General features: G+C 42.4%; 2 protein-coding genes across 11 annotated transcripts in view; one reads left to right on the top strand and one right to left on the bottom strand.

Annotated features, from left to right (window-relative positions):
- ANKRD26 (ankyrin repeat domain containing 26) overlaps positions 1–13,229 on the top strand; it is a 1,272,391-nt gene that overhangs the window by 798,309 nt on the left and 460,853 nt on the right. The gene's annotated exons all lie outside the window — the stretch shown is intronic.
- ODAD2 (outer dynein arm docking complex subunit 2) overlaps positions 1–13,229 on the bottom strand; it is a 199,718-nt gene that overhangs the window by 167,740 nt on the left and 18,749 nt on the right. For 3 of the 10 annotated variants that reach the window (XM_077153009.1, XM_077152981.1, XM_077153014.1), the window contains exons 3-5: positions 12,324–12,513; positions 7,685–7,960; positions 2,074–2,231 (exon numbers count right to left, since the gene is read on the bottom strand). In XM_077153009.1, the coding sequence (XP_077009124.1) occupies positions 2,074–2,231; positions 7,685–7,908 (382 nt within the window). In that variant the 5' untranslated portion in view covers positions 7,909–7,960; positions 12,324–12,513. Of the gene's footprint in view, positions 1–2,073; positions 2,232–7,684; positions 7,961–11,990; positions 12,079–12,323; positions 12,514–13,229 lie in introns of those variants that run through there. The other 7 variants (XM_077152985.1, XM_077152998.1, XM_077153022.1 and 4 more) reach the window with 6 other exon arrangements.

Genomic DNA, 13,229 nt, shown 5'->3' with positions numbered 1-13,229 from the left:
CCCACATGCACATCTTTCCTTAAGCTTTTTCTGATCGATCTGACTAGAATTCGTCTTTCCCTCTGAGATTCTTCTGAACTTAGTAACCTTCTTATAGCTCTTGCAATATTCTACCTTATGCTAGAATATCATTTATATATGCCATGTCCCCTGTTAGGGAAAAGGCCAGGACTTGTTCCTTTTTCACTGATCCTGGGGCATTGCTCATAATGGGCATTCAATGCCTGTATTCAAGATTGATCTGAACATAGAGAAATTGTAGGTTCTTTAGAAGATAATCACCAGGGCTGTATGTGCAAGAGTGTCTATGTGCATGCACGCATGTGTAGATATGTGTGCTGTGTGCATGTGTGTGTGAAAAAAGGGCTTCATTTTCATTAAAGTCTGCTTTGTAAAATGTGGTGCTTCCCTCAGTCTACAGATCTACTGCCAGTCTTTTCCACCTGCTCAAATTGCTTGGATTCTCAATGACTTTTGATACCAGATTTGGAAAGATAAATCTAACCAATATTTATATACATACCAAAATTATAGTGAAAACCTCAAATACCAATCTATGACCAAGGTTGACATAAGACATGAAAGTCAACCATAAAGATGGTGAAATAAAATTTGACAAAGATCAAAATACAATATAGTTGAAAACGAGGGAGAAAGGAGCAATATTCTATTTGTATAGGAGGAATTCAAGTAAAATGAAAATATGTATGCATTGGGATATGCAGACAGCAAATGCCTAAGGGACTATTTCAGAAAGTTTGCCTTGATATAAATGAAGGTAATACAGTGATGGTATTTAACTTTCATTAGGAAATGGCTTAGGTGACCAGAAGAGAGTATAAAAGCCTAGGGCTGAGGATTGAGAAAAGTACTGCCTGGGGAGAGAGATAAGGAAAAAAGACCAAGAGAACAATAATTTATTGAGCATCTCAACTTATCAATCTTGCAGCTGTCATCTCATTAAGATTATGGACAGAGATACTAGGTGAATTCTGGAGAATAAAATAAACCTATACTACCAAATAGCCTTGAAATGTTCAACTTGTCCCAAATGCTAGGGGTTGTAGTTAAACCCTGTAAGGAAGGGGAAAATGCCTCCAAAGGACAAATATTTAGCAGAATTAGATATATAATAGCCTATGCATTAAATCTATATGTTAAGCTGAATAGATGCAATCAGCATCTGTCAACTGCTTGACTTCAGCTTGTTCTCTCGAGATGACATCCCTTTTTGGTCAAACAACTTTGACATGCAGGTCGCCTAATAAGGAAGAGTAGGAGAGAGACAAAAATAAAGGCTGCTGTTCCAAGTGCAACATCTTTTATTGGAAAAGATAAAAAAGGACCATTTTCCCACCTCACAGCAATGGGCAGTAGCCAAAGAATGAACAGCGTGAGGACTCAAGACTCAAGGACACACTGGTCACAAGATTCCAAAGAAGCAAAATGCACATAAGACATTATTACCTATTATTAGGAAGTTCTACTTATAAGAAATATTTAGAGCATGATTATAATAGGTAATAAGTCCCATTCTTTTTTGCACATTGGATGATTAGATGACAATGAGAACATTATATTATCATTAACAAAGAGGAAAAATATTTCCCACTGAACTTGAGTGAATATCCTTCTTTACAGAAGGTTGTGAAGTCCACAATGGAGTATGACTGAGAAAAAATGGCATGTGAAATGCTTATGGACACTTTCTGCTAAAAGAAGAGCCCATACTCATTTTAAAGGAATCAGCTTACTGTCCATCCTAGCAGGATGCCAGGGGAGAAGGAAGATTCACTACCAAGGCTGAACAGGTGACCTTCTCTCCTGACATGGACTTCAGAGGCCTTTGGTCCTTCCAGAAGCTAAAAGGTTCTCTTTAAATCACATCCTGAAGTTCACAGGAAACGAGAAACACAGAAGCCTACACATGGTTGAGAATTGGGCCTTTCAGTTTCAAGTAGGACTGTGCATACGACTTCTTACCTTTTGGGTTATAGAACTTTTTTCAAGCAACTGCAAAAAACGATGCCCCTGCCCCCTGCGACCACTGCCCAGGCTGGATATGGATATTACCTTCGAGGCACGCTTGTGCCTCTTTCAGCTTTGTGTCCTTGGCGACATATAAGAAGTGGGAAAGCTGCCCAAAGCTCTTAATTTTAATTTGAGGAACAGAGAGAAAGAGCAAAGGCTCTCCATTCTTGTCAACTTCTTCTGACTTGACTGTTGTTTCACTAGAAAACAAAAAAGAAATTGACAGTTTAATGTTCCCTGGGAGCCAGTAAAAGTTAAATATAGGTCTTTTCGACAAATCATTCCTATGTCTCATTATAAAATGCAGAAAACATAAATACCTCTGGTCAAAAGCTCACCTATTTTCTCCCTTTCATTCGCACTCAAACCCTTAAATCTCCAAACCTACCAGCAACCACAGAAGCAAATTTCTCTATCCCGGAAGAAAACTAAGCAATTTCTTAAAATTATGGCTATATGAACTCAAATAATCACAATTTTTGTTTTTATTTTTTTAACAATGTGTTGGGTTTTGACATCTGAAAAAAATCACTAGTTCTATTCATCCTTTGGGGGTTTCTAAGGTTATTTATAAAATTTTCATACCACAATAATTAGCGGTTAGGAGTTTTCCTGGCTACTCTGTTTACGAACCAAAAAGTGATTGAAAAAGGCTAAGCAGAACCTCTGCGTGGGTTATTGTCCCCCTAATCGGTTTACCTTAGGATAACAAGCAATTTTTCTAAATGAGCTTGTCCTGATCAGAAATTATACAGGCCCCTAGATTTGTGTTTCTGTCCATTTTAATGATTTTTAGTTTGGCATTTAAAAATTATTAGGAAGGCATTTTTATGGGAGTGAGATTTCTACCACTCACAACATTAGTTAAACCGCTTGGCTTTTTGCTGTTTACTGATATCCCTGGGAATAGTGCCCATGTTTTAAGAACTGATTGAACATACATTTTTTTTTTTAATTTTGTAAAAACTTCAATATGGAAATTTCCAAACATGCATAAAAGCTGAAGGTCAAATAAATCTCCATGTACTGCTGACAGAACATATTTTAGCTTGCAATGCAGATAAACAGATGTTGCCAGGTCACCAGAAAGAGTAAATCTGACAGGCCCAGTTACTTGCTACTAACTCTGTATCACTAGAATAGAACCAGAGGCTAGGAACCCTGTGGGTAGAATGAGGGTTCCCCCAAGAGGGCCTGCTCTCATCCTACTCCCCAGAACTTACGGATATGTCACCTCTCACGGCAAAGGAGACTCCGCAGGTGGATTACATGAAGGGGTTTGCAATGGAGAGGTTACTCTGAATTATCCAGGTGGACCCAATGTCACCACAAGGGTCCCTTTCAGAGGGAGGCAGGGGGGGTGAGAGACAAGAAGGAGATGCCACGATGAAAGCAGAGGTGAGAGTGACATGGGAGGCTTCCAGAAGCCGGAGAAGGCAAGGAAATGGACTCCCCTGTACAGCTCCCATAGGGAACGAGCCCTGTCAACCCTCTTCAGAATTCTGACCTCTAGGAATGGAAGATAATAACCATGTGTTGTTCTAAATACAAAGTTTGTGGTAACCGGTTACAGCAGCCCTAGGAAAGGACCCCGGCCACTCTATCAGCCTTGCCCAGCTATCTGTCCCCAGTACCTCAAACAAGACCTGCACACAGACAGCGCTCAATAAGCAGCTGTGCAATAAATGCATGAATAAAATGTTTCTAGGCTTGCCAATGACATGCATTGTGGATAAAATGTACATTTTCTCTGCCAAAAAAAAAAAAATGCCTTTTGGAAGCCTGTTGTCAAAATTGAGGAGCTTTCCAGGGCTGGTCAACGTTGGTAAGTGGGTGATGGTAGGGCTAAGTTGTAGGCTGATTGAAAGCCAACCAAAATCAAGCTACTTAATTCCAGAAAGTGAAACTCCCAGTGAGAAATCAGAGGCTAGAATGCATAGGCTACATTTTTCACTGCTCCTTCCAGCCCAAGCCTGGAGCTTAACAGGGAAATAGGAGGTAAAAAAAAAAAAAAAAAAAAAGACTGCTATAGAGAGGACGGTGAAGAGAGGGTTTGGTTTCTACGCTCATCACAGCTTATATTACCTGAAGAATGAGCTCTTGGAAAGAAAAATATGGTGCCCGCCTCATGGAGCTCCAGAAGAACGTGCTGCAAATGCACTCCACTGGTCTGATTCACAGACCGAAACTGAAATTTGAGGAAGGGGGCTGAAAAGGCTCAGCTTATACTAGAAAACCAGAGAGCAGGAAAATGCCTTATTTATTGAATCCCCAGTGTCTAGTTCAGTGCCCAGAACATAGTAATCACTCAATAAATGTATGTCTAAATGATAACATAAGATACGAGCCTACAGCCGAGAAACGAGTTAGCAATTCTCAGGGACAAAATATATTTAAAGAGCTCAATAAGAAGACTTATGACCCAATGACATGACCATTGTGACTCAGACATTTTACCAAAGTAAGAAATTATTGTCTCATAAAACAGTACAATTTTAAAGTTGGGCGAAGCCTCAGAGGTCATGTAATCCAGCCCTTCGCTTTACTGACCAGAGAACTAAGGCCCAGAAAGCTAGAAAGCCTTGCTAATGTGTGTACTGGTGGGGAAAGTCGACCACTGCTTAGGGGTCCAACTTTGCAGCCATGGAGCTCCTAGCAGCACATGATTTAGTCTCAGCTCACACATATCTCTGAGATACAGAGGAATGAGATTCACAACTAAAACGTGACAATGTTAGAGCAGACATGAGGCAATAACCAACACAGTTCCAACAGAGAAGGAGTTAAGGGAACAGGGAACGGCATTTTCATAGTGATTCTGAATGCTTATCCAATCCACAAATTTCCTAAGCTATATTCTGGAGAATCACACACCCCAGCCATGGGCACCAACTGGTGTTGCCAGTTGAGCTGTGCATCAACATCAACATCAGCCTTAGTCTACAATGGATTTGGGGTTCATTCAGAGGAGTTTTAGGAAGATAATTAATATCAGCCTGTCTGGGAAGAACCAAAGCAATTGCGAATGGGAATGAGAAGAGACCAACAACTTCCAAAAAAATGAAAGAAGAGCTATGTCTCCCTCAAACTGACAGTGGCAAGATGATGACAAATGTTACCAGAGGATTGAAACGTAAAACCTTCTCTGTAGGTGACTAAAGGATCTGTTTCAATATCAGATGCCTCTAAGCCAAATTCAGAAGAAGGCTGATCAAACTACCACTAAATGCTACAGAGACATCATCAAAGTGAGAAGAGAGGCCACAAGTATTACAGAATCTCCCAAACACCTGCAGAGATCAACAAGAGGGGGGTAGCCTACCTACTTCAACAGACTTGCAGTAAAGATAAAACCAACCTGTTCTGGAACAAGATGCCTGACAGAGTGTATAGCCATAAGGAGAAAAATACACCCTTGCTTTGAAGCACCAAAGGAAGTTCCTATTTGGTAGTAACATGTCCAGAAACTGCAAGCTCAAACCTTCCATGATGACCTTGGCCTTCTCAACACATGAAGTTACAAGACCGAGACCCTTTTTGGAAGGAGAACATCTTCCCCACTTTACATAAACTGTATGAAGGACCAGCACCAAGCAGGAAGAGTGCAGGTGCAGGTAAACCAGGGGGCAAAGCATGAGGTTGTTGGGACTATGTTTTAATTATAAATTTCTCTGGCTGAGGAGGACCTCTCTGGCTTACATCACTTGTTATGTTGCTAGAGGTAGCAGAGTGGCTAAGGGTTGCTAAATGTTCTTTGGTTGGGGCATAGAGCAAGGGGTATGAATTGTAGACCTGGACGTGAGAGTATTTCTTGTTTCCCGCTATTACCAAAATCTCAGCTGTATGCTTTGCCCTCTTCATGGCAATCAGTGCCCACGTGGCTTCCATCGAAGGCCAACCCTTCACATACAAGTGATGCTGCCAGCCCCTCTCATCCCTTCCAACTTTAAAGACGTTATCAATAAAGGTCAGAAACAAAAATGATGGATAGAAAAATTGGCACAAGGCAAAGTTATAGACTAAATTTGACAGAAATATGACAATCAAGGGGTAGCTGTTTCAAAACACACATGGTGTCAAAATGTCAGAACTTCCTGCTTAGAAGGAATACTGTCTGCAAAACAGAAAGAAAAATGGAAATACAGCAAAAAAGGTTTGGACAAGGACAGAAAAAGAGAAGCAAAAGAGATACATTAGAGGAGTGTGGTACAGCCCCACTACCAGGTAGAGATGTGGTCCTGTTTGTACAACTCAGAACACAAAATTAGTACAGAGGCAAGATATGACGGCAATTCTGACACGCCATTCATGCACCAACTTTGATCTTTGTTCTGAGCTCTGGCTTCATCTTTCAGAGTCAAAGAAGCAACCTGTGATACTACAACGAATTTCAGCAGGAACAACAAAAACTGGGCTAGTGCCCCAGGAATGACAAACGCTTTTTAAAAGCACACTTAAGGGTGGGCCATGGTGGCTCCGCACAGGCAGAGTTCTCGCTGGCCATGCTGGAGACCCAGGTTCGATTCCTGGTGCCTGACCACGAGGAAAAAAAAAAAAGCACACTTAAAGGGGGCCAGGGTAGCTCAGTGGTAGAATTCTTGCCTACCATGTGGGAGACCCGGGTTCGATTCCCGACCCATGCATTTCCCCCAACAAGCAAACAAAAATTTAGCAAATGGTGCTGCAGTAACGGGAAACTCAAATAGAAAAATAATGAAATGTGACCTCACCATACAGCATGCAAAAAAAAAGCACACTTATTAAAAATCACTAAAAAATAAAGATTTCAAAACTCAGCAGGAAAGTAGACTGCAATATCAAAGCTAAATAGCTTGTGAAAAGCCATTCAAGAATGGCTCTGCAATTCTAAACACAAAATTCTGGTGTTATTCTCCCAAATAATCCCAAAAAAGGAAAAAAAGGAAAAGCCATCTATAGGAAGCTGTGGCTAGTTGGGCAACTGCTTCTGATAAGGCCAGACGTTAAACATTCATATGCAAAACCAAAGAGGGACAAAAGTGGTGGAAAAGAGGATCTGAGTGCCTGAAGTGCAAAAAAAAATACAAAACTGAGGCTGGTCCCTCCCCAAAATTTGCACACATACGAACACCAAATAAATTTTTTTAGCCATGTTCAGAATGAGAAAAAGTTATCAACCTGTTGGTTGAGGAGGATGTAGGAATTTTATTTATTTATTTATTTTTAATTTCAGTTTGGGGAGGAATTTTACAGCTCCTCATTCGGGAACTTCTTTATTTGTTAGGAAGTCTCTTCCTTACATTAAGCAAAAATTAACACCCTCCCTGGTCACCCCCAGGAGCGGACAGATTTAAATACCAAAAGGGACTTGGTCTACATGGGACCTCAGACCCAATGTTTACTGGGTCTGGCAGGAAAAGCAGATGAGAAGAAAATCGAGGCATAAAGCCACAGGAAAGGCTGTGAAAAGAAATAAACGTTTAAATTTTAAATGGGTTGGTCCAACAAAATATCTCAGATTATGCCTGAGGGCCTTTGGTTTACAAACCCTGGTTTAGATGATTTTTGCGATTTGGAGAGATTAAATGACTTGCCCAAAACCTATAGCCAATTAAAAAACAAAAAAAAGTATAAAACATCAATAGAAATTTCCACAAGCAATTAGCAGGCTTACCTGACAACATAGCCTGACTCAAATGCAGAGGGGTCCAGGCTTGTTCTCCACTCCAGTGGTTCTACAAAAACAAATTTTGCCTCTTGGGGATGTCTATAGATGAAACTCTCCACAAACAAAATAATTTCACTTAAAATCGCTTCATTTAGGGGGGTGATTTCCAGGGTTTCTGCACCATACCCCGCCGCAGTCCACTGGGCTGACCTCGTCAAGGCCACGCCCATGGGTGCACTTTCATGGGTGCACTGACACCCAGCTCCGAGTCTAGTGCTCACCCTGCAGCAGAGGGGAAAGAGCGGGAGCTGGTCATTTTTAAGGTTTTAAACCAGTACTATACCCAAACCCCCATTCTGCTTATCAATCTTGGACTCGTGTTTTCTAATTATCCAATTGCTCTTCAATTCAATAAAATATATTTGATTCCAAAACTTTCTCTGGACCAGCACTAAGTAAAGCCGCCGACCTGAAATCAGGAGCTTCTTTCCCATTTCCCTGGGCCTCGGAGAGACCATTTGTTGGCAGAAAACCCAAACAGAAAACTCCAAGAGCGGACAAGAAGGATTGCAGGTGGTTGGGGTGGAGGCGTCGGTGCTCAGCTCTGGGGGAGTTTGGAGGTTCACGCGAATGACACTCTTTCTAAACTGGACCACTCACATCACTGAGAATGACGCTACGAAACTGAATTCTGTTCCCCAGCTTTCTAGTAGTTACAATACCCACATCAGTGCAAAGGCGAATGGCGAATGTGACTCTGAGAGCTTTGTGAATTCCCAAAGTGCTGTCCGAATTAATAAGAACTAGAATAAGCATGTCATTGCGCAACATAATTTTAATTTCTCTGGAAATGGGCATAATACCCACTGCTCCTCTTAACCAGAATAGTTATTCCCTGTCCACATACTGTGCAGAGGGTAATATTTTATTAGGATTCACAACCTTCTGGACAGCAAATGTGAGACAGGTATGAGAGCCTTTTTTTAAAAAAAATGTTTTTATTGACCAATATCCACGCACGTACAGTCCAACCATATTATACAATCAGTGGCTCACAATAGCACCATGTAGTTGTATATTCTTCACCATGATCATTTTTAGAATGCTTTCATCACTCCAGCAAAAGACATAAAAAGAGCTCATACATCCCATACCCTTTACCCCTCTCTCTCATTGACCCACAGTATTTCAATCTACCCAATTTTTACTCTTGATCTCCCCCTATTATTTATTTATTTTTTATCCTTACTTATCTATTTGCTCATCTGTCAATATCCTGAGTAAAAGGAGCATCAGACACAAAGCTTTCACAATCACACAGTCACATTGTAAAAGCTATATAGTTTGTATGAGAGCCTTTTAACACTTTTCATTGGTTATCAAGAGTCTAGCACGAAAATAGAAATTCAAATTAAATTTTACTTTGCCTAAATAGAAATTAGTCTCCAAAGAAGATCTTTTAAAAGATGGCATTAATCAAGTGTAACTAAATAAAAACCTGGTTAGATGAAAAGTTCTGGCATCAATTCATAACTGACAATTAAGGCTTTTTTTCAAATAATTTACACTTGTTTGTTTTCCCATTTGTAATAACACTGACATTTAAAACCTTTCTTCTAGAATATGAGAAGAATGGTTGTCAAGTTAAATATAGAACTTTCCCACATAATGATTGCGATGGCTCTCAAGTACAAAAATTCCTCAGAAATGAATTGCAGATCTTACTTTCAGTGCTGTATCAAATCTTGAAATCCAGTAACACGGCACTGAGGTCAGTGGTTCTCAATAGGAGCAGTTCAGCTTCCTGCAAAGCAGCACTGAAATACTGCAGGGATGTTTAATAAGCAAAAGGACAGGGATGGGGACATCTGGGCATTTAGTGGCGAGGACCTAGATGTTTTGCAACATGCAGCGGTCCCCAGAAGGAAGGACTTGCTGTAATCCAGGCATCCCGGAGGTGAAATCTTCAGATAATTACTTTCTAAGCCTAGAACTTATCTCTTCTTTACATATAATCACAAAGTATTTTTCACAATGTGAACATATGCTGAATTTTCCAGGATTGCAACCGTAGTATAAATCAAAGGAAAACTGTGCATACTTTGTTTGAGATGGAACTTGACCAAGAGCTCAACATTGTGGAAAATCACACCACTGGTGCAGTGCTATTCACGCGATTCTACTTGCCAACCTCACATCTGCATCGGCCTGCATCTGGAGCTGCTGCTGCATTCGGTGATTCCCTGGGAGGCCAGAGTGTCTGACTACTCCATTATACAGTCCAGGGTAGAGCTAGCCAAGCATTTGCATGTGGATATCTTATTACAATCACTTTCTTTTTAATTTCCCTTTGTTTTACAGTTAGGGCACTATTGATATTAAAAATCAGGTACACAGATACGACTATCCATGATTTTTTAAGAATAGTTAAAACAGGTCTCATAAAATATTTGTTATTAAAAACAAAGTATAGGGCAGGCCACAGTGGCTCAGCAGGTAGCGTTCTTGCCTGCCATGCCGGAGACCAGGTTCGATTCCCGGTGCCTGCCCATGCAAAAAATAAAATGAAATAAAAAATAAAAACAAAGTATTGAATCAGATAGGGATGAGAACTACTGATTTAGAGATACATAAAAAGAAAAAAATGAACTAAAATGCATAAAATTTGAGTACAAATTTATTCTGTGCAGCTTTTTTTTTTTAGTATTCCAGTGTTTTGCTTCTATTGCTCGTTGATGAAAAACGTTTTAGATTGAGAACATATAAGCATGTGCTGATATGTATGTGTGACAGTCCTGTATTTGCTAGTAGTGTGAGAGTAAGTGCAAAAAGTTTTATTTATACAGAATGGCTTCAGTGGACAGGTCTGTTTTTAATCTTAATGTAATACTTGCTTTTGGTAGTCTGATAATGACAGTGTATCCATCATTTCCTTCTTGCCAAAGAAAAATGTGAAATTACATAGATTACATAACACTGTGGCAGTCAACAAACCATCAGTAACTTCTTAAAGACACTTTAAAAGGACCTACAAAATGCAAAAGTTCTTCTTTTAAGTCACAACAAATTTTAAATCATAGTCATTTTTTACAGAAATTTAAGTGTAAATTATATCTGAACCTAATCAAATTGTTTTTTCTGAACCCTCCAAAAAGCTGATTAGCAGGAGGCCTAAGAAAATCTCCCTGTGGCCCATGCCAATCCAGAAAGCAAGTACAATGTTAGGGCGAGGGAAAGTGGAATAAAATCCTAAGGTAGAGGCTTGGCTAAGGAAAAAAAAAGACTCTGTGGGTGTAACTAAATGAGTTTTTAATAAAGAGGATAAACTGGTGTTTTGGGTCGTTTTGTTTTATCTCAAGTGTGAGAAATTTCTGATGGCTTCTTTATTTACCAAGAGAATCGAAAAAGCGTATATTCCACTAATTCCAGCGGTGTTGAAGTGGTCGGGAAAACTCGGGTAAAAATGCAGAAACTAGCACTTTTTATCAGGTTTGCTGCTTCTGGTTTCCACCCCATGTGGTCCCACTGCTTTTTTTGGCGCTCTGGAGTTCTGGCCTCGGAGCCCTAATTAGGATGCACAGACGTGCGTGCATAGGGCCTAGCTTCGAATTAAAAGTAATAATTTTAAAGACAAAAAAACTTCACGATGAAAGACAAAAAGTCCTTGTGCACATAATGTCTGCCTACCTAAACCGATGCAACGGGATTTCTAAGGGTCATTTTCCTAGCTTCCAGTGTCATTAATAACAAAATGAAGCCCATTCGTGAAAAATTTCTGTGACACTTAATGAGACGCGAAACCGAATTCTTAATGCGCGCCCAGAACCGTGCAAAGGAAAAATCAGATTCACCCAACAGACATGAAGAGGGGCTGAAATCAAACCGAACCCAAATTCTGCGTGAAGACATCGGAGGAGGCACAAACCAGGCCCAGGAGTGGGGGGCGCTCGGGCTGGGGGTAACTTTCCAGCCTGGGGAGGGGCAAGGACGGCGTTGAGAGCGACGGAAGCAGGGCTGCGGGGGGGCAGAGGGGGTAGGAGAGGGGGGCAAGGCTGGCGGGGCAGGGCGAGAACACAGGGAGGCGACGTGGCCGGGGTGGCGGAGGAGGGCTGGGGGGTGGGTCGCAGGCCCGGGCAGGTCTGGGTTCCTGCGGGACTCCGGGAGGACGCGGCAGGGGCCAGGGAGAGACCTGAACCCCGCAGGAGGAGCAGAAGCGGGGTCTGCGCGGAGCCTAGAGGTGCGGGGCCTCCCAGACGCGGGAGCCGGGCGACCCCCGCCCTCCCGCGCCCCGCGCCCCGCGCCCCGCACTCACCGCAGCCGGTCGGCGCCCCGCGCGTCGGTGCACGCCTGTTGCTAGGACGCGCTGGGTCAACAGCCGCGCGGGCAGAGCGAGGGCCGTTCTGCAGAGGCCACCTGGGGGACCGCCCTCGCCCCGCCCCACCGCAGCCCCCGGGACCCCGAGGTATCGAACTGTCCCAGTGGGGGTGGGGGCGGGGGAGGGAGTGCTCAGGGGCATCGGCCCACCCGCAGTGGCCTTGTGCAGCTGGGCCCGGCTGACTCAGGCCACCTGCCGCCGTCCGCCCACCCCCGCCCTGGAAACTGGAGAACTCAGCCAAACTCACGGCCCCACGGGGTGAATGTTCACCTGAATTAAGATAAGGGGCAGCTGAGCGGATTTCACAGCACCTTAAAATATAACGCCAGCTAACAGACAAGAAGCCTTCCAATGGGCGTTTTGTGCTCCTCGGCGTGCTCCAGACAAATATGCTCTGTGCACATAGCCTTAAATCTTCACCGAGCTCTCAAAAACAGAATGGATGAGGCTTCAATTTTCTCTGCAAAATCCAAATATGATAGAATACTTGAATACTTACTGGGTACATAGAACCGGCTTTTGAAAGGTCTAGTTCACAGAATCTGGATAAAACGAGAGAGCACTTCCCCAGCACTTCAAATGCCTTTTACCTTTGTGTTTTAGGACATCTTGTCCCCACTCGTAGATATGCTAGGGGCAAAAGTCCTAGCTCTGGGAGAAAAAGCAGTGGGAGCTGAGGGAATGAATAAAACGAAAACGGGGGGGGGGGGGTGTGGGGAGAGAAGAGGTAAAGCATTTAAGGGGAAAGGCTGGATAACTTAGGGTAGTGGAGTGTGTAGGAATCAGAGCTGAATTCTTTCTCTAAAGCTGAAAAGGCAGATGTACAATGATGTTAGGACATTATATGCTGAGCTATTATACTGTTCCAGTCAAAACAAAAGCAAAAACAAAACAGAAGGTCCCAAGGGCAACAGACCTTTCTGTAGACACACACACAGACATTTCGGCTTTTGTCTTGGTTTGGCAAAGGAGAGGAGTTTGGCCTCAAGGAGACTCTCCCTCCACAGAAGATCGTCTCAGAAAGTGGTCTACACCAATACTTTAATCTGAGTGCAATCTGCGGTTACACTTGAGGCAACCACACAGTGTCATACCCGTAGACTTTATACAGCTCGCAAACTGGGAAGATCAGCATCCACCTTTCAGAGAGGTCCTGGAGCAGTCCTGGGAGCGGGG

This window comes from Tamandua tetradactyla, chromosome 1 (assembly GCF_023851605.1).
Source record: "Tamandua tetradactyla isolate mTamTet1 chromosome 1, mTamTet1.pri, whole genome shotgun sequence".
Classification (NCBI taxonomy): Eukaryota; Metazoa; Chordata; class Mammalia; order Pilosa; family Myrmecophagidae; genus Tamandua; species Tamandua tetradactyla.
Note: the sequence above shows the minus strand (reverse complement) of the source record. Positions and strands in the feature narration are given on the sequence as shown.